The sequence below is a fragment of the Centropristis striata genome, chromosome 24 (assembly GCF_030273125.1).
Source record: "Centropristis striata isolate RG_2023a ecotype Rhode Island chromosome 24, C.striata_1.0, whole genome shotgun sequence".
NCBI classification, from domain to species: domain Eukaryota; kingdom Metazoa; phylum Chordata; class Actinopteri; order Perciformes; family Serranidae; genus Centropristis; species Centropristis striata.
Genome location: NC_081540.1, coordinates 9,225,475 through 9,245,557, shown reverse-complemented (window position 1 = coordinate 9,245,557; position 20,083 = coordinate 9,225,475). Strand labels below are relative to the sequence as shown.

General features: G+C 35.2%; 2 protein-coding genes across 3 annotated transcripts in view; both read left to right on the top strand.

Annotated features, from left to right (window-relative positions):
- Positions 1 to 1,131: 1,131 nt before the first annotated feature.
- Positions 1,132 to 10,829, top strand: eed (embryonic ectoderm development). Its single transcript, XM_059328264.1, has 12 exons — positions 1,132 to 1,284; positions 3,224 to 3,376; positions 4,569 to 4,661; positions 4,845 to 4,910; positions 5,348 to 5,473; positions 5,651 to 5,732; positions 7,566 to 7,657; positions 7,743 to 7,876; positions 7,958 to 8,063; positions 8,735 to 8,893; positions 9,140 to 9,213; positions 9,912 to 10,829. Exons 1-12 carry the CDS (start codon positions 1,165 to 1,167, stop codon positions 10,036 to 10,038), a joined length of 1,332 nt encoding a protein of 443 aa, XP_059184247.1. The 5' UTR covers positions 1,132 to 1,164; the 3' UTR covers positions 10,039 to 10,829.
- Positions 10,830 to 12,185: 1,356 nt separating this feature from the next.
- The window catches only part of atp7b (ATPase copper transporting beta), a 33,200-nt gene continuing 25,302 nt past the window's right edge, over positions 12,186 to 20,083 (top strand). Inside the window, exon 1 of one of the 2 annotated variants that reach the window (XM_059328124.1) lies at positions 12,186 to 12,506. In XM_059328124.1, the coding sequence (XP_059184107.1) occupies positions 12,342 to 12,506 (165 nt within the window). In that variant the 5' untranslated portion in view covers positions 12,186 to 12,341. The remainder of the gene's footprint in view (positions 12,507 to 20,083) is intronic. The other variant, XM_059328123.1, reaches the window with a different exon arrangement.

Sequence of the window (20,083 nt, the reverse complement as noted above, 5' to 3'; positions counted from 1 at the left end):
GCCTCCCCGGGGCCTCCTACCAGTTACTTAACTTAGATATTATTGCAGTATTCAGTGGTTCAAGATATTACTGAAATTTGCATATCCTCTTAATTTTTTTTTTGCATTATTTTTTTAATTTAAATTGAGAAAAATATTACATTGATCGTGGTGTGATACCTTTTTTATTAAGGTTCTCTTTAAAGGATTTTTTTCTGTAGAAACTATTTGTAGGCTGGGACATGCCAGCAGCATCACAATACAATACATAATGTCACGAGTCAGAGTTACATTTTACACATTTTTTCTTTTAACAAATCTTGTACCTTCTGTACGGAAGAGGATTAGGGCCACACATGAAAAAAATATTTGGGTTCTGACTTTATTATCAGATTTTGACTTTAAAGTCAGAATTCTAAGATTTTTTTTCTGCAATTCAGTTTTTGCACGTAATTGTGCAGCCCTAGTATATAGCAGTTTCAATATCATACCTAACCCAATACATGGTACACATTTCAGAGAATAACACTGTTAGAATTTGTTATGCTCATGTTAAAAAGCCTGACTGTTGGCCCTCATACTAAAACTAGTCATTGAATTTTTCAGTCATTTTTATTTATTACAAAATGTTTAAAAAAAAAAAAAAAAGTAATCAAATGTTCCAATCATACCTAATAGAAAAAAGCACAAACATTTGGAATTTTCCCTCTAAATTTGAATTAAATATAATGTAATTACATGGACTACAACCCGACACCCTGGAAAGTCTTCTTGGAAAAAAAATCATGCAAAGAAAACAAGCCCCAATTTAATTACCTGAGGGAAACAGGACTTCTAGAGAGAATTTTGTTTTAATAATTATTTATTTGTATTTGTATTGTAAAATGCTATTATTTACACTATTGTTCCCCCCTTTTCCCGTTGAATCATTTATTTATCTTAATTGTATTATTATTATTACCTTTTTTATTTTATTTTTTATCAGTATTATTTTCTCCTTATTTTCCTGTCAATCTACTGCTATACCACTCCAGTCCACTAGGTGGCGGTAATGCTCCTGTACGTTGGTCTGCCAACCGCCAATGGAACTCAAAAGAAGAAGAACTACAACCCGAGACCGAACCGAACTACCTTACCCGGCAGCACTTGCGGCGGCGGAGCGGAAAAGGCGGAGTTTTAGCCAAAATGAGGGAAAATAAGAACATGTCCGAGTCCCCCTCTCAAGCGGGAAAAGAAATACCGGCGAAAAAACAAAAACTAAGCAGTGACGAGAACAGTAACCCCGATTTATCAGGAGACGAGAATGTAAGCAGTCAAACTGTGTTGTTTATTCTGCTAAAAATTACCTATGAATTGCTTCTAGTGAGTGAGCATCGTGCTAAAGTAGCCGGCCGGCTAAAGTGGTTAGCTAGCAGCTTTGTTCACCTGTACCGGCTGGATGTCATTAAGCTTGATGGTATTAACGTTAGCTGCTAACCACACGGCTCCGTCCAAAACACACCACATTAGCTGTGTTGTATTTGTATAAAAATACGTCTTTATTCTTAGAAACCAGTTATTCAGGTGTGACCTCAGGTTAGCGTTAGCTGTAGCAGCTAATATAAAGAGAAGTTATTGTAACATGCGGTGTGGCAGAGTCAATGTGAGATAGCTGCTGTAATAAAGTCTGAAGTATGATTGATAGAGGTAAAATGTAGCATCTGTGCCTTTTTGGCCTTTTTTCAAACAGTGTGTTGTATATTAAACCTCCTGTTGTCCTCGGGTCAAGGAAGGAAGAAGAGGGAAGGACGCAAAGGGAAGTAAAAAAGGAAGGAGGATGGTGGAAAGAAAGGGGAGGAGGAGAAGAAAGGAAGGAAAAAATAAAGGAGGATGGTGGAAAGAAAGGGGAGGAGGAGAAGAAAGGAAGGAAAAAATAAAGAAGGAAGGAGGAAGAAAAGGAGGGAGGCAGGAAGGAAAGAGGGCAGAAAGGAAGGAGGAAGAAAAGAAAGAAAGAGAAGGAAAGGGGGGAGGGAAGAAGAAAGGAGGATAGAGGAAGGAATGGAGGCGGGAGGGATGAAAGAAGGAAGGAAGGAGGAAACGAGAGGAAATCAGGAGGAAGGAAAGAAGAGAGAAAGTAAAGGAGATAGCGGAAGGAGGAAAGAAAAGAAGGGAAGGAGGGAGGAAAGGAAGGAAAGAAAGAAAGGAGGATAGAGGAGGAAGGGAAGAAGGAAGGAGGATAGAGGAGGAAGGAAAGAACGAAGGAAGGAGGAGAGAAGAGAGGAAGGCAGGAGGAGGGAGGAAAGAAGGAATAGTCAAAACAGATTGGGTCAATTTGACCCGGGAGGACGACAGGAGGGTTAAACCTCTTGTGTAGGAATAAAGTGCTTCGTGCCTTGTTGCACTAGACCTGAAGTGTAATACCTTAAGATGGATATATTGTAGATTTTAGTATACTAAATAATGCGCACTGTTGTCACTAGTTAGTAGTACATGTGTGTGTCTGGGTAAACTGTTCCAGATAAAGGTAACTAGGTAAAGGTTAAAGGTTATTTTTACATTCCCCACTGACATTTCTGCAAGACAACTTCCTGATTTCACTAAAGAAACGACCTGGCAACACGCACAAAAAACTGGCAACTTTACCATCCACACTGTGTGTGAGAGAGGTTACTTGATCAGTATTTATAGTATTTTTAGCATTTCATAAGCAACAATGTAAAAAAAAAAATAACCCTAAGGTTTACATTCTCATCACTTGTCAACTAATATTTTTCTTATGTTTATCAGTGCTGGTGTGTTGACCATTTTCTGCATGATGTGCATGTATTTCACACTCACAGAATCTTCAAACTGCCTTTGAGTCATCTGCAAATTTATGTTGAATCAAAGCTTTTAAATCACTGTCTTACTCACGCTCTTTCGGGGGGTTTCCCTCGTATTTTTGTCTCTTAGAACCTGGCATTGTTAGTGAATCTCAAAGAATCTCTATCAATAGAGCAATATAGATTTAATTAGAGGTCTCAATCACTTACTGTCAGTCACCTGTATGTATGGGTGCAGGAGGGAACTTGGTTGTGGACAGATCTTAAAACAGGACAACAAGATAAGTGACAGACAGAAGGGACAAGGTCAAATAACTAACACCTAAGAAACAAGACAAAAAAAATGTAACCTGTCACTACCATTATTTATAGGTGTTTTTACAAAAAAAGAAAGCCCAAAGTCATTATAATTAAACTGTTATCTGTATGTATGGCATTTGTAGGATGATGCTGTCAGTGTTGAGAGTGGGACCAATGCAGAGCGCCCGGACACACCCACCAACACAGCCAACGCCCCGGGCAGAAAGAGCTGGGGCAAGGGCAAGTGGAAGTCCAAGAAGTGCAGATATTCTTTTAAATGTGTCAACAGCCTGAGGGTAAGTACCGACAGCCTGGGTTTCGTCACTTCTTATGCCAAAGATTATTCAGTAGTGTGAATTTATACAGTATTTTATATATTAATACAGTCAATATGAATTATTTTTTATAGAAATATCCACATTGTATTGTTCATGTCAAGACGGGAGTGGATCTTTCCTTTATCTCCTGGATCACAGATTACCTGACAGCAAGACAACAGTATGTCTTTGGGGAACTGTGTTTCTGGGACATTAATGAGCAGCACAGGGGCTCCACAAGGGACTGTTCTGGCACCATTACTGTTCACACTGTACACAGCGGACTTCAAATACAAGTCTGAGTCCTGCTACATCTAGAAATACTCAGACGAAACTGCTATTGTGGCGTGTATCAGGAATGGACAGGACTCTGAATATAGGGATCTGATAAAAGCCTTCAGTGACTGGAGTCACAAGAACTATCTCCTACTGAACACCTCAAAGATATAGATTTCCACAGGTTCAAGCCCTCTCTTCAGCCAGTGAATACCTGTGGGGTGGACATTGAGGTGGTGCCAAGTTCTAAGTATCTAGGTGTATACCTGGATAATAAGTTGGACTGGTCCCTTAACACTGACGCTCTCTACAAAAAGGGGCAGAGCCGCCTCTTTTTCTTTTTGAAGCTCAGATCTCTGGACATGTGTAGTAAGATGCTGCAGATGTTTTATCAGTCTGTGGTGGTAGTGTGTTGTTTTATGCTGCAGTCTGCTGGGGAGGCAGCATCAGACAGACTGGTCTAAAGAGCTGGTTCTGTGGTTGGAGCCAGGTTGGACACACTGGAGGAGGTGGTGGAGAGATGACCTGTCAACATGTTTGAGGACATCCTGAAATACCTGGATCATTCGCTACACAAAAACTTTATGGACTATTAAAACAGCAGTGGACGGCTCCTCTCGCTCCGTTGCAGGACGGAGAGATTCAAAAGATCCTTCGCTCCTACGTCTAATTCTTCAGCAGCTAACAGACTAACTGAATTTCCTCTCGGGGATGAAGTAATTTTGATTTGATACCAAACATACTGATTCACCCAAATGTTACTTAAATTTCTTATATACTTTTTCTTAACTGTTGGAGCATCAGATTAGATTTGTTTCGGTATACAGTCTTGCGCCAAAATAGCCAGCATGGCTCTTGTGTTCATTTTTTAATTAATGACATAATGATTTTTTAGGAGGACCATGGACAGCCTCTGTTTGGAGTCCAGTTTAACTGGCACAGCAAGGAGGGAGACCCGCTGGTGTTTGCTACAGTTGGCAGTAACAGAGTAAGTGATGGTGGGCTAAAAATGTCCTTAATTCAAATTGCTTCTTTCTAGTATGTTTTAAAAAAAAATCTTAGCTGGTGTATGTTGTTAAAATGTCTGTAATTGATCAGCATGTTACACAGCTTAACATGTTTATGTCCTTTTGATTGTCTTACTTACATAGTGCCATTTTCTCCTCCCCAGGTAACTCTGTATGAATGTCACTCTCAGGGAGAAATAAGACTCCTGCAGTCTTACGTCGATGCAGATGTATCCTTTCACTTGTTTGTGATGCTTTTCTTCATTGTCAGTCCGTCACCCAGACAGTTTCAGCTCCAGTTTGCTTTTGTTTTAAACAGCTATTATGTAACCTAGAGGATTGAAAACGCTGCTGCTTGTCAGTAGAGATAAAACACAAAGAAGGACTGGATTAAGATAAGACCATACTTGAAATGTTTGCATAGAAGCCTCTTGTTTGAACAAGATAAAAATAACTAAACCGTGGACAACAAAAAACAGACTAATGCAGAGAGTCACAGCAGCGACTTTTGTGTCATCACAGCAAATCACACATTTGAATTAAGACTCTCACAGTTTAGATATTAATGCATCTCTGCAGATTTCTCAACCATGGACAGGCATTTTGATTTAGTTTAAAGAAGATCAGAGAGGTTTTTCATTATTTCCTTGACTAAATGTGTGTAAAGGCAGATGAGAATTTCTATACATGTGCCTGGACTTATGACACCAACACAAGCCATCCTCTGTTGGCTGTCGCCGGGTCCCGCGGCATCATCCGGGTGATCAACCACATCACGATGCAGTGTATCAAGGTAAAGCACAGATTTTTATTCTCAGAACTGATGGACTTAATTAGTTTGTAGGCACCCAGGATTGTGTTTTCTGGTGTAAATTCAACAATACTTAAAAAATACCTTGTGTTAATTCTTGAAAACAAAAGAATCAAGAACATGTCTACAATAACAGTCTGTCTTTTTGGTTAATTCCAGCATTATGTAGGTCACGGAAATGCCATTAATGAACTCAAGTTTCATCCAAGGGATCCAAATCTCCTCCTGTCTGTCAGCAAAGGTAAACAGCCGACAATATCACTAATACAGGGTTTTGTATAGGTGCTTGAAATCCTTGAAAATGCTTGAATTTAAACGTTGTATTTTCAAGGTTTTAAAAGTGCTTGGATTTTGGATAAAGTGCTTGAAATTCTTACTGTATTTCTCTTGCAATCTGACTATATCCATCTATAGACTATAGATAATCACATGTTCAATGTAAAAAATAATGAGTAGCCTATCTGAAATGAAGACCGTTCCTCCTAAAAGTGTAACACCATCACTGTTGGTATGGTTAAATGAAATCTCCCCCTTATAGTATGTAAGTACTCATCTAAAACATGCAATTTACAACAGGAGTAAGATACTGGAAAAGCTTGAAAATTTACCTTGAAAGTCCTTGAAAAATGCTTGAATTTGACCACTGCTAAAGTGTACGAACCCTGTAATAAAACAATTAAACTCAGCATGTAACCTATCCTTTTGTAAAGTGAATACATCATCAGTGACATGCTAAAAGGCCATATGTTTTGGTGCAGTATCAACTTTAATTACTTTATAGCCCTTATTGACCTTATTTCGACACTAAAAATTCCTTGTCTCTGCCTTCGCAGCACAATAACCTCTATAAAGTAAATAGAAATGTTGCTCACAGTACATGTGAGTATAACACTCCTTAAAGTTAGTGGACATAGTTCCAGTTTTTTTTTTATCACTATGTGATTGTCAGGTGGTTCCTCAAACAACACTTGTTGATGTGAGGTTTAATTTTTAATTTCATCAGGTGAATGTTGACGGGGCAGATTTTATGATTTGCCAGTTAAAGTTTAAAGTGGTTAAATTCACATTACAACATCCACCTCACTTCATTTAAAGGGCGTCATGATATTCCCTTTTGGATCAGTGTGAAGGACGTGTCACTGATCTCATTCAGCTGCCTCACTTTAACTAACAACAGCTGCAAATAATTCAATAATTAGATAATGGAGAGAAAATGCAACCATAGTTCACTTTGTTGAAATTGTACTTTAAACGGAGTTTTGGCAAGAAATTGAACCCGAATTCTCTTCCTGTAATGTATGCAAAATTCTGCTGATGATCAGACACATAAGCTCTTCATTGTCATGTTTTACATGGTATTAAATTAGTGTATCGTTTAACTATTGCATGAAGAAGCTGGAAAAAACTGATTATTCAGTTGTCAGATTTGGCTCTAAAGCCTGCCTCAATATGAATAAACTTCTTGAAAAATGCTTGACAGCAACATAATCTGGTGTCTCATCTGCACAATCACTTATATGCAAACATTGCAACTCTTAAATGATGTAAAGGCTGTCTGTTCATGGGCACATTGAAGATTAAGTCATCACTCATTTCTCAGATAATCTTTTTTTTAAATATCTATATATATCTCAACTAGGGTTGTCACTATACTAAAAGTTTCAACTCGATACCGATACTCAGGAAAATATTCGATACTTTATACCAGTTTCGGTACCACAAGGATAAAAACAAAGACCCCAAAATTTAACAGAAATATTTTTATTAACAAGAAAAATGCAACATGTAAAAATTAACAGAACCACAGGTTAAATATTTATAATAAAAAACAATTGTGCAAAAAGAAACTGCAACTATGATAACAATCTTCAGATACTCGATCCTTTTGAAAATGAGTATTGTATCTGGATACAGCGCTTTAGTGTCGATACTTTTTTGAATATCGATACTTTTGACAACCCTAATCTCAACCGACTCCTGAGGGAAATGGGTTAGGGTTAGCCTAACCCATAAAATAATAATTGCACTCATGAAATGACTTGATTTTATTCATTTGTGACTGTTCTTTCCTCAGATCATGCCCTTCGTCTGTGGAACATACAGACGGACACGTTAGTGGCGATATTTGGCGGTGTGGAAGGTCATCGAGATGAAGTCCTGAGTGCGGTGAGTATTTACTTCAGCCCGTGTGAGAATAGCAGTAAACGATAACCTGGATTTAAATATATATTATTTTTATTATCCACTGCAGGATTTTGATCTCCTGGGTGAAAAGATAATGTCATGTGGGATGGACCACTCTTTAAAACTTTGGCGAATCAACTCAGAGAGAATGCAGAAAGCGATCCGTGGCTCTTATGAGTACAACCCCTCAAAGACCAACAGGTAAAAAAACTTAATCACCTTTAACCCGTAGAGACTTTTAGGCTACAAGATCCTCAGTTTTCATGATTTCCTTTTCTTCAGGCCTTTCGTCTCACAGAAGATTCACTTCCCCGACTTCTCAACACGAGACATCCATAGAAACTATGTGGACTGTGTGCGGTGGCTCGGGGATCTAATTCTCTCCAAGGCAAGTTTACTTACAGAGCTTATTTTAACTTGTATTTTAAAGCTTTTTATTCTGACACAGAATATTGAGGTCAATGGTAATTTTCATTTATGACTTATAAACTTGTATGCATTTATATTCACAGAAATAAGACTGATATTATATAAGATAAAGATGAAGGATTGTATTGTGAGATGTAAAGAAAGTAGCTAATAAAATAAATTATGTAAATGAAAGAAATGAATCATGAAATTTGTATATACTACAGGTAAATAAAAGAAACAAAATAAATCCTAAATTTAAAAACAGAAATATATCTAAGGCAATCTAGGAACATTGATTCTCTACCTTTTTATATTTCCCCTTAGTCTTCCTTTTTCCCATAATAAAAAATCCAACTTTGGCAACTGTTTAAACACAGTTATCTATAATGACAAAAAAATCCCAACTGAAATCCTATGTGTAGAATAAAGTGCAAAAAAGGAAATTAAATCCATTTTAAGTTAAATCGTATGCAGTAAAATGTGTAAATAGTGGTCTAAATACTATGAGGCCACTCAGTGATGATCTTGAATGTTCTTTTCTGAAATTCAAATTTTTCTAGTGAAATTAAAACTAATTATTACTGCCGTGTCTGTAGCTGTAACCATTTAATTACATGTCCTTTATATAACTTTCCTGTCTGGCTGCAGTCCTGTGAAAACGCCATTGTCTGCTGGAAACCAGGAAAGATGGAGGACGATATCGATCACATTAAACCGAATGAGTCGAATGTGACGATTCTGGGACGCTTTGATTACAGCCAGTGTGACATTTGGTACATGCGCTTCTCCATGGACTTCTGGCAGAAGGTTAATTTATTTATATTACTATTTCATCTGTAGCTGCAGAGCATTAAATGGCCTACTTTTCTTTTTTTTTTCTTTTGCTGTTTAACTCAGTGTTAATCGGTCAACATTCTTATTGTTGGTTATATGTTAAGTATCCCTGGTTGCATCTATTGAGGTTTTTAGCTGTTGTCATGATATGCAGCTTAGATCTTTGTGCTCTTCTTATTCTGTGGTTAACATTTTGTCTCTGGTGATGCTGATGTCCAGATGCTGGCTCTGGGGAACCAGGTTGGGAAGCTCTATGTGTGGGACCTCGAAGTGGAAGACCCACACAAAGCAAAGTAAGTACAGGAGACAAGAACGCTTTTACCACAACATATTAGTGACAGTTTTTTGTTGTTGTTGTTGAGAGTATGGGGTGGGGATTTCTGAGGGTTATGTTTGTTTTTTTTGTAAAGCAGATGAACTTAAAGCTGTTGTTTTTTTTTTTTTTACTAGTGCAGCCTTTTCTTTATAGTTTTCCATATGTCCTTGTCACATTTGCATTATTTTGCACAGATTGTGACTGATGCACTTGTGAAAAGCTACAGTGAATCATATCGCCTCCCACCGCCACTTCAACAACACAGTAATTCCCAAACTTGATCAACACATATCACAGCGAATAATCAACAATTTTTATCCAACAATAACAAAGCCGGATTTAAAAAAAATCTGCAAATCTGCAACACCTGGTGAACCATTTCACCCCTAATCCGTCTTTATTTATGTCACTTATCACAAAACGAATCTATGATGAGTTTGAATGACCTGTTTAAGTCATTGATGAAGCAAAAAGCACAAAAACTATCTGGTCCTAGGTTTGTAGGGTTTGTGTGTGAGGATCAGTGTGAAATGCATCCGTCCATTCATTTTCCTCCACTTATCCGGGGCCGGGTCGCGGGGGCAGCAGGCTTGCTGCTTTATTGACTAAAAGCATGTCTGGGTTTTGTCCAGGTTGCATTTGTGAATGTAAACGTGTCTCTCCTCTGGTCTCCAGGTGCACCACACTGACCCTCCCTAAATGCACGTCGGCCATCCGGCAAACCAGCTTCAGCCGTGACAGCAGCATCTTGATAGCCGTGTGTGACGACGCTTCCATCTGGCGCTGGGATCGGCAGCGCTGAATTGAAGATTTTCGGTTGCTTCCCGTTCGCCCGACCTCATGCCCTTTTGTACACATCTACACTGCAAGAAGTGTCCCTTTAAACATTTAATCTCACAGGTGGTCTAAAAGCGCAGTGTTTCCTTAAAAAAGCAAGAAATCGTGCTACGGCGAGGTGAAATGATTCCTTTTGTTTTCATTACCCGTGTGTCTGATGGCAGGATGTTTAAAGAAGAGCTTGAGATCTCATCAAACATTTTATATCCAGCAAAACATCAATGGTGAGCTGAGAAATGTTCCTTTAAATGCACATTTTTGAGCCAGAACAGATTGTCCCAAATCATTGATGAGTATTTAAAATTAAGTTGGATCTGAATTGTCCAAGAGTGTGAATATATCAGCGTTTTGGTGACATATTCATCTTTAGTAGAGTGCCTTTTGGATTTCTATGCAGCCTCATTTATTGATAGTTAATAAATAAATAAATAAATAAATATCAACAAGTTAAACAAGTGGAATCATTTCAATCTGCTGGCAGATTTTTTTTTCACTTGTTTTTGGAAAAATAAGCTTTTAAAACACAACAGATGAAGTGACCAAAGATGGATTTTTTTTGCAGTGTGCCATATTAGGTCAACCCTGTTCCTCCCTACATTCCTGTGCATTTTCTTCTTTTTTAAAACTCCCTCTTGGTTTGCTTTGATGCCCTCCTCCTCCAACCTTCAAACATAATTTTGCATAATTTTACAGTAATACGGTTCTGATGTTGGAGGCTTTGAGTACACTCAATAAAAAGTATTTTGTAAATATGTAGTCTGGTGAGATTGTGCATTCGTTGAGTTTTTCTTATGGACATTTTACAGCTGAAAATCTGATGAAATTGTGTTTTTAGGTAAGTAAGCTGGTGTTGGTCGTAATTATTATTTCTGTAGTTCTCAAAAAACATACCTTCAAGCTTAATTTAGAAACTAAATGGAATAAAAAAAAATTGGGCACTTTTTATACAGCCATAGGCAAAATTAATCTAATGTATGTCTCTTACATCAGTGTAAAAAGTTTTGTCTGCAACTAACAATTATTTTCATTTTCAATGAATCTGCCAAGTTTTTTCTTGATTATTCTTTTTGTCTGTGGTCACAGTTTGTCTTGAAATATTTTGTTTTGTCCATCAATCATCCAAAACCCAAAGATGGCCATTTTAAAATGATATAAAACTGAGAAATGCAGCAAATCCCCTCACACCAGAAACCGGAATTACATGATGTTTTGGCTATTACAAAGGATTATTCAACAATAGTTTCTAGCAGTTAATTTTGTTTAAAGATGTGACCTCAGGCCCAAAATTGAAGAGAAGAAAAAAAAAGCACAGTTGGTGTTTATCTGAAGAATCCATTAACTAGTAAACTGGCTTTTATTTGGAAAGTTAACCCCTCTGTCATAAAACAATTTCGATAAGGAAGGAGGGGAAGTCTTTTGCCTTTTATTGTGCCTGTACTTGAATTTAGACTAGAATGTACAGATAAGGCGTGTATTTCTGCACACATTTTCGTCTTAAAGACCAACAGAAATTGTAGTTCAATAAAGATTACAGGTAACTTTAAAGCATGGGTCTCAAACTCTCGGCTCGCGGGCCAATTGCGGCCCTTGTGGCGATATTTTATGGCCCCCACCTTGATATGAAAGTTTAATGTGAGTTTTATATGAATGGCAATTTACCGTGTTGTGTGTGGAAGGTCCTTTTTTTGGTAATTTTGTCTTTTTAAAATTTCTTTTTAATAATTGTCTTTTCATTTTTATTAATTTGTGTCCTTTTTGTAATTTTGTGTCTTTAAAAGTTTTCTTTTTTTAATTATTAGTAATTATTATTAGTAGTTTTGTGTCTTTTTGGGTCATTTGGTGTCTTTAATAATTTTGTTTTGGTCATTTTGTTTGTTTTTTAAGTAATTTAGTTTTTTTTTATGTCTTTTTTATTTTTTATTTAAGTAATTTTCTGTCTTTTTTTGGTCATTTTGATTCTTCCTCCAGCGGCCCCCAGGTAATTTGAGTTTGAGACCCCTGCTTTAAAGCCTTGTAGTGCGCGAAAATGATTATTGTTTTTGGACTGTTAGTGAAGTCATGTGATTGGACATGTCTCCCACCCTCTCCTCATGAATCCTCTGATCAAAACCCTCCAACTCCAAAGCTGAACACCAAAACAATGACGTTTCTCCGGAGTGCGCAGCCTTATCTGCAGGAACAGCACGGAGCGCTCTCCCACTGCGGACTTTTGCCCTCCGACTTTGATAGGTGAAGATAAGCCGAAAGCCATTAGAGTTCAGCTCAGACATGTTTTCTCCAAAGTCGCCTAAAAACCTCTCCAAGTATGTCTTCAAGTCGTCGCCCGGTGCGGAGGAGCACATTTCTATGGTTGAATGTGGCTGCAAGCCGGACTGCACCTGTAGCGTCCACGCGGATCCCAGCAGCGCGAGACACTGCGCGCGCGAGTTTAAGGTAGGCCCACGAGCACCTGCAACTCAGCTTAAAAGTTAGTTTTAAAAGTTAAAATGAGTCAGAAATCCATATGCAACAGTTTGGTTCAGTGTGTTTTGGCACATGAGATGCAACAAGTCACAGCTGCAGCCTTTAACCCTTAATAGGACACTCTGGACAAGACTGCAAATTCCATAATTTCAATCCTAGAGTATATTGAATATTATTACACACGGCCAGAATGTGTAAAAAAACCAAAAACATACGGACCCGGGGGAGGGGGGTAATATTTTGAGAAAAAAAAAGTTTACGAGATTAAAGTGGCAAATGTGCGAGAAAAAAATGCGCAGATTTATGAGATTTAAAGTGGTGAATCTGCGAGAAAAAGTTGTTTTTTTCCACTTTTTCCCCGTAAATCTGACTTTTTTCGCGTTTTCAGAGTCCCACTTCAAATCTCTTAAATATGCGACTTTTTTCTTGTAGATTTGCCACTTTAATCTAGTAAATTTTCAACTTTCCCCCCAAAAAATACTCCCCCCCCCCCCCCGTTTGTATTTTTATTATTATTCATACTTATATGAATAATAATAAAATATGCAATATGCCTTAATAGTCAAGTTCTCCTCGTACAAGTCGTACAAGTCAATGAAGAATAAAAACGACCGTTTCTTGCAGATTTTCCCCCCTACATTTTTACATTGGAGGTCAAGGTCAATAAAGTTAATATTATTATATTATTATCATACTGATTGGTCAGATGTCATGGTGTCACCGTCTGTGACGTAGCCTGATCTTTGCTGATTAGCTGGAAAGAAATCCATGTGGTTCTACGACCAAACAGAGAGACATGGGGACCTCATTTAGATATCCACAGAAGTTACCAAATACCAATACCAATAATGATAACAACAAAAATAGTGCTGATATCTAGACATTTTCCATGGTTTTCTTGATAATAACCAAAATCATTATCAAGAAAACCATGGAAAATTACTTGACATCAGCTCTTAAATTAAACTCTTATGAACTATTTTTGTTGTTGTCATTATATTTGTCCAAACAAATGTACCTTTTGTTGTTCCAGGCATTAAAATGAACAATACATTGAAGAAAATAAGGGTCTAATATTTTTCCATGACTGTATTACTGTAATATATGTTGTGAAGAGTTGGCGTGTAACCTCCACAAATGTGGTGATACTAACTTTTAATACCTATTTCGTCAATATTTATGCATTTCGTTGGACATTTTTAATGCAGGATCTTACTTGTACTGTAGTAGGCTATTTAAAGGATCTGAATAGCATTATTTCGACATGGGTCTTGAGTCTTTTTATTCTTTTTATGCATTCCTGTCCAAAATAGCAGTATTAAAAAAATCACATAAAAGAATGAGCAACAGACTAAAAAAACAAAAAGTTGAAACGAATGTATACAAAACAGTCTTTTACAGTATTTGCATGGTTGTATTGTATTCAAAAGCATTATATTTTTATGTAAAAGTTGCAAAAATGCATCCTTACATACAGGTGACATATATGATATTATGTTGTTGTTGTTGTTATTTTAAATCAAAGGTGGGACCATATTCTTGTCCATATTCTTCAGCTCAACTGAGAATATTTTATGATTTCCTTAACAAAATAGACAAAATATCTGGTGAAACTGCAAACATCTCAAAGATATCTTCAACCTCATAAACCCCAAGTTGACACTGCTGTTTGGAGCAAAAAGTACAATGTTAGTTAGTTACTTTCCATCCCTGCAAAACACACAGCATCTCTGCTTCACCAAACTATGTTTATTTTTGCAAACATTGTGATAGTATAACAGAAACCGGCTCTTTTTCCTGCAAGACTTCTACTTGTAATTAAATATTTATATTGCAGTATTGGCATTTTTACCTAAGTTAACATTGTGAAAAATTCTTTCAACGCTGTTTGATTATTCAATCGAAAGAAAAATTATCAATTTTTGGAGTGAAAGGTAGCAAAAATATTCTCCCTGAAATGTGGCAGTAGCATAAAAAGAAAAGTTTTATCTCAAAACTCTTTTTCACGGATCAAATCAAGAGAAATGTGTCTTTGTTTTGCTGACTACAGCTCATAGATATAGAGCATACACCTGCCCACCTGTTAGAATGACTTACAGGTTGATAGTTACAAACCTCCATATCAGATGATTTGATTTCAGTTGCAGTACTGGACAAATGCTTTATTGTCACAAAGTGGCTGAAGTGGCCGATTATGCTCATCTGCAACATCCAGATCATGTTGCCATGCAGGTAGAATGCACTGATTGTATTTGCTTTGGACAAAAGCCACATAAATGTAGCTTAGTCATGCAAGTCATTGCAAATGGTTTAAGATGACACAATAAAAGCATCGAGTGTAATCAAACACACACTGCATGTTGCTACAGTTACATTACAGCTTGTATCAGTTGTGTAGAATTTAACTCACACTGCAAAATAAGCTGTTAACCTCTTAACAGCTTATTTTGAATCCTGGATGAGGTTCTTATTGTAACAATTTTTGTCATTTACTTATTTATTTGATTTTATTTAACCTTGATCTTACTGGGTTGAACCCCACTGTGATTCAAATTCTGTTTTAAGGTTTTTACGCTGATACTTTTGTACTTTTACTTCAGTAAGTTTTGAATGCAGGACTTTTACTTGTAGTGGAGTAATTTCACAGTGTGTTATTAGTACTTCTACTAAAGTAAGAGATACTTAATTTTGTGATTCATTCTCGATTAACTACATATTTTGCTGTACCTCTGAGAAAAGTATTACAATTTAATCCCATTCCCCTAGTTTATTATTAGATTTAATGTGATTAAACTTCATTGTCATTTCACTCAGTACCAGTAACCAAATACATATATATATATATATATATATATATATATATATATATATATATATATATATATATATATATATATATATATATATATATATAAAGAACCTAAAGTACAGAATAAATAATAAATCAATAGGTTCATATTATTTGTTATTTATTATTATTTATTTATTATTTGTTCTTTGTTGTTTTTTGTTGTCACTGTACAGTGAACTTGAGTGATACGAAAGGCAGCTATAAATAAAATGTATTATTATTATTATTGTTATTATTATTATTATTATTACATAACAAAGAAGGAATGTAAATGTGATGCATTAAAAAATTTTTTAAGAAAATGATACAGGCCTACAAAACAACCACAGAGCAATTACACAACTGTGATATGTGGAGTGTAAAATAGACTACAATTGGTTAAATAAGTCAAAGACAGCAGGCGCTGAGCCAGCAGCTTCAGCGGTACTATAGTAATTCAAATTATTGGGACATTTCAATGTGCACTCATTCACATTAACCTCTGATTTATTATTTTAAATGCTCTTTAAACTCGATCAGTGCTGCACAGTTTGAGCTGTCTATGTCTTATTGTCTTTTGGACCTCCTGTGAGCCACTAATGTGGCCCTGGCTGACCCTGAAACCAGGATTGGGCCTCATTCAGCCCTGTTGGTTTGTATCTCCACTTACAATAAAGAAAGCATAAACACAGTAGGGACTGGGACAGTGTTTACAGTGAGGTCATAAAGATACAAGTGGACATTTATAATAAGTTTGATGCTTCTGGGAAATGTTTGTCTTGTGATTTATTGAACTTTGAACAGTTGAACAGCACTCAGGGACCCAGAAGTCAACATGTCAGTGTTTGCCTTCATTACTGTAACACAAAGAGGAACACACAGGGACAGATCTGTAACCACTCTGATGTTTTTCATGTTTATAGATTAGATACTGAGTCATTCAGTTGTAGCTGGATGGATCAGGCACTGGTCAGGGGTCAGGGACGGGTCGCTTGGGTCCCATCAGAGGTGCAGTGGAAGTGTGGTTTAAAAATTGAACGATATTAAAGCTATCTATCTATCTATCTATCTATCTATCTATCTATCTATCTATCTATCTATCTATCTATCTATCTATCTATCTATCTATCTATCTATCTATCTATCTATCTATCTATCTATCTCTATAATAATAATAATAATAATAATAAATTAATTAATAAATTAATAAAAAAGCAGTAAATATAAGTAGATAAAATAGAATAATAAGAGAAAAATATATAGAGAAATTATATAATATAGAGTTATTTTATTAATAAGTGACATCATAATAAACATCAACACACAGAACATTAGGGGGGAATAGATAAGTAAATAAATGAGAAAAAAAATACACTTGCATAATAATAATAATAATAATAATAATAATAATAATAATAAAGGAGTAAATATAAGTAGATGAAATAGAATAATATGAGAAAAGTATATATAGAAGTTACATAATATAAAAAAATATATTTTTTTATTTAGTTATTTTTTTTGTTGATTTTATTTCTGTCATATTTCCAGGAGAATGGACGGGGTGCTTGGGTCCCATCAGAGGTGCAGTGGAAGTTTGGTTTAAAAATTGAACAATATTAAAGCTGACTTGGTCCTGCAGTTCTGTGAGGTGCCAGTGACTACTGACTTTAATCACAGTCACGTTGGGAGGCTTATGTGAAGAGAAAGTCATGTGGTTTAAGGCCCCAAACCAGCTTTTTTCTGCTAGACCCCCATTTAGATGTCAGTCTACTGAGTGTCAAGTGCTACTTTAACCATTTAAATTAAATTAACCACCTAATCCTTTTTAAATTTAAATCTTAGAACCCAGCCTACATATTTAGATACTTGCGGATATGTTATTCACAGGGAGATTAAAAGTCATATCAAGCAAATAGATTCATAAAAGTGTTCAAAATTTAACTCACGCTGCAAAATAATCTGTAAAGAGGTTTTGGATCCTGTATGAGGTTCTTATTGTAACATTTCTTTTGTCATTTCTTTATTTATTTGGTTTTATTTAACCGTAATATTACTAGGTTAAAGTGATTGTGATTCAAATTCAGTTTTTAAAGGTATTCCTGTCCAGAACAGCAGAAAAAAAAAGAAAAAGAAATTCACGTAAAAGCATGAGAAACAGACTAAAAAACAAATGGCAAAAACTTGAAACAAACAATATAAAATGTACAGGTGCATCTCAATGAATTAGAATATCATAGAAAAGTTTATTTATGTCAGTAATTTAATTTAAAAAGTGGAAATAACACATTATATAGATCCATTACACACAGAATTAAACATTTCATGTCTTAATTAATTTAATTTATTTTAATTATAATGATTATGGCTTACATTTAATGAAGACCTAAAATTCAGTGTCTCAAAAAAATGTAATATTACAAAATCTATATGACTCAAGACTTGGTTGGGGCTATTTGACTGAAATGGACTTTTCCATCATGTTCTAATGTATTGAGATGCACCTGTATACAAGACATAAACAACTTTGCATGGTTTTGGTAATCTTTTCCAGAAATGTATTCAAAAGTGTTTTATTTTTATGTAAAAGTTGCAAAAGATTCATGGGTAACGCTTTATATTAAGGTCCTTGTAATAACCATTAATTAACAAGTAATACGGCCCTTGTAAGTCCTTACAAGATGCTTATTAACATTACTGTGTGTTTATAAGCCTATATAAGTGTTAATAATGGCATTATAATACAGCTAATAGCAGGCTATAAGAGATGTATAATAAGAACATTAATAAAAGCCTCATGAGTATCCTATAATTCTTCATAATAGCATTACAAACACCCATAACCCACCCATTATGTCTTTGCCATGCATTTATTAATCTTTTGTTCGCTTACTGATATTAAAATATACTTTATTGCTCATCTATTATAAGTTAACTATGCACTTGTTAACAGTTAACTATGCTTTTTGCAGCTAAAGGGATCTAAAGTGAGAACAATGCCTTATTACTTGTTAATTAATGGTTATTACAAGGACCTTAATATAAAGCGTTACCGATTCATGCATGCATGGTAAGAAAGTAAAAAAAAAAAAAATGATATTATATAAAAAAAATCAATCAAAGGTAAGACCATATTCGTGTCCAAACAAACAAACAAACAGAAAGTAATGGGATCTCAGGCCTCAATTTCAAAATAAAAGCCATTGTAGTTGATGTTTATGCTCCTGGGAGACTATTTCCACACAATATGTTCTCTGAAATATGACATTAAGACTAAATCCCCACACTCTTGCAACTGCTGCTAAAGGTTTGAGAATTCCTGGTTTAGACAATAGAAGAAGGTCCTCATAAAGGCTGAATGGGCTCTAGTGGTGCTTGTTGAGTAGGTGAATGGGGGATTGGTTCTCTGTGTTTGTGCCCTGAGGATGAACTGAGGAAGGGAAAACAAGGTAGATGAGCTGACTTGATAGGACAGGAAATTAAACATGTGTTTCAGGTTTGTGTTGTCTTTGTTCTGAGGCAATATAGACAACATGATATTAAAATATATATTTTGTGCAACTACTTTGTGGCATACTATACGTGGTTTGATAGCAGAAGCTCATTCCTCACTGTTATATTATTTCAGGATATAACAGAGTCTGTTGTATTCAGTATTGGGATCCCTTACTTCAGTAAAAGTACTAATACATGCATCCAAAACTTACTGAAGTAAAAGTACAAAAGTATCATCATCAAAATGTACCTAAAGTATCAAAAGTAAAAGTACTCTTAATGCAGAATGGACCCACTCAGACTGTTTTGTATATTCTAAATATATTATTAGATTATTATTATTGATGCCTTTATTAAACAGTGTTTTAATTTTCTCAAGGTAGGGCTCATTTTAACTACTTAATGTACTGTTGTGAGGTTTAATTAAAAAAAAAAAAGTCTAATCACTTTAAATTGATCATGTTTTTCATGTTAAATCTCGACCTGAAAAGTAATTAAAGTCAGAGAGAGCTGTCAGCTAAATGTAGTGAAGTAGAGGTATAAAGTTACATAAAGTGGAAATACTCAAGTAAAGTACAAGTACCTCAAAATTGTACTTAAGTACAGTACTTGAGTAAATGTACTTGGTGACATTCCACCACTGGCCCCTTGTCATTCTGTCTGTTGTTGTTACTTTTAAAACATTATTTTAGGATATAAATTTAACAATTATGTCTTTTCTATGGGTTCATTAATCCCACATTCATCCTTTACTGTACTTTTTAAAAATAATTATTTTTTACTAATTTAAAAAATATATATTACTACTGCTACCTCATATAAAAATGTATTTATATATATTTAATATTTAATATTTTAGCATATTAATCATTTTACAATCATAAACATTTTTAAACATTTAAACATTTCCTGACATAGGACTTGTAATAAGTGACATCATAATAAACATCAACACACAGAACATTAGGGGAGAATAGATAAGTAAATAATTGGAAAAAAAAAAAAAAAAAAAAAAAAAATATATATATATATATATATATATACACACTTACATAATAATAATAATAATAATAATAATAATAATAATAATAATAAATAAATAAAAAGGGAGTAAATATAAGTAGATAAAATAGAATAACAAGGGAAAAATATATATAGAAATTATATAATATAGAATTATTTTATTAATAAGTGGCATCATAATAAACATCAACACACAGAACAT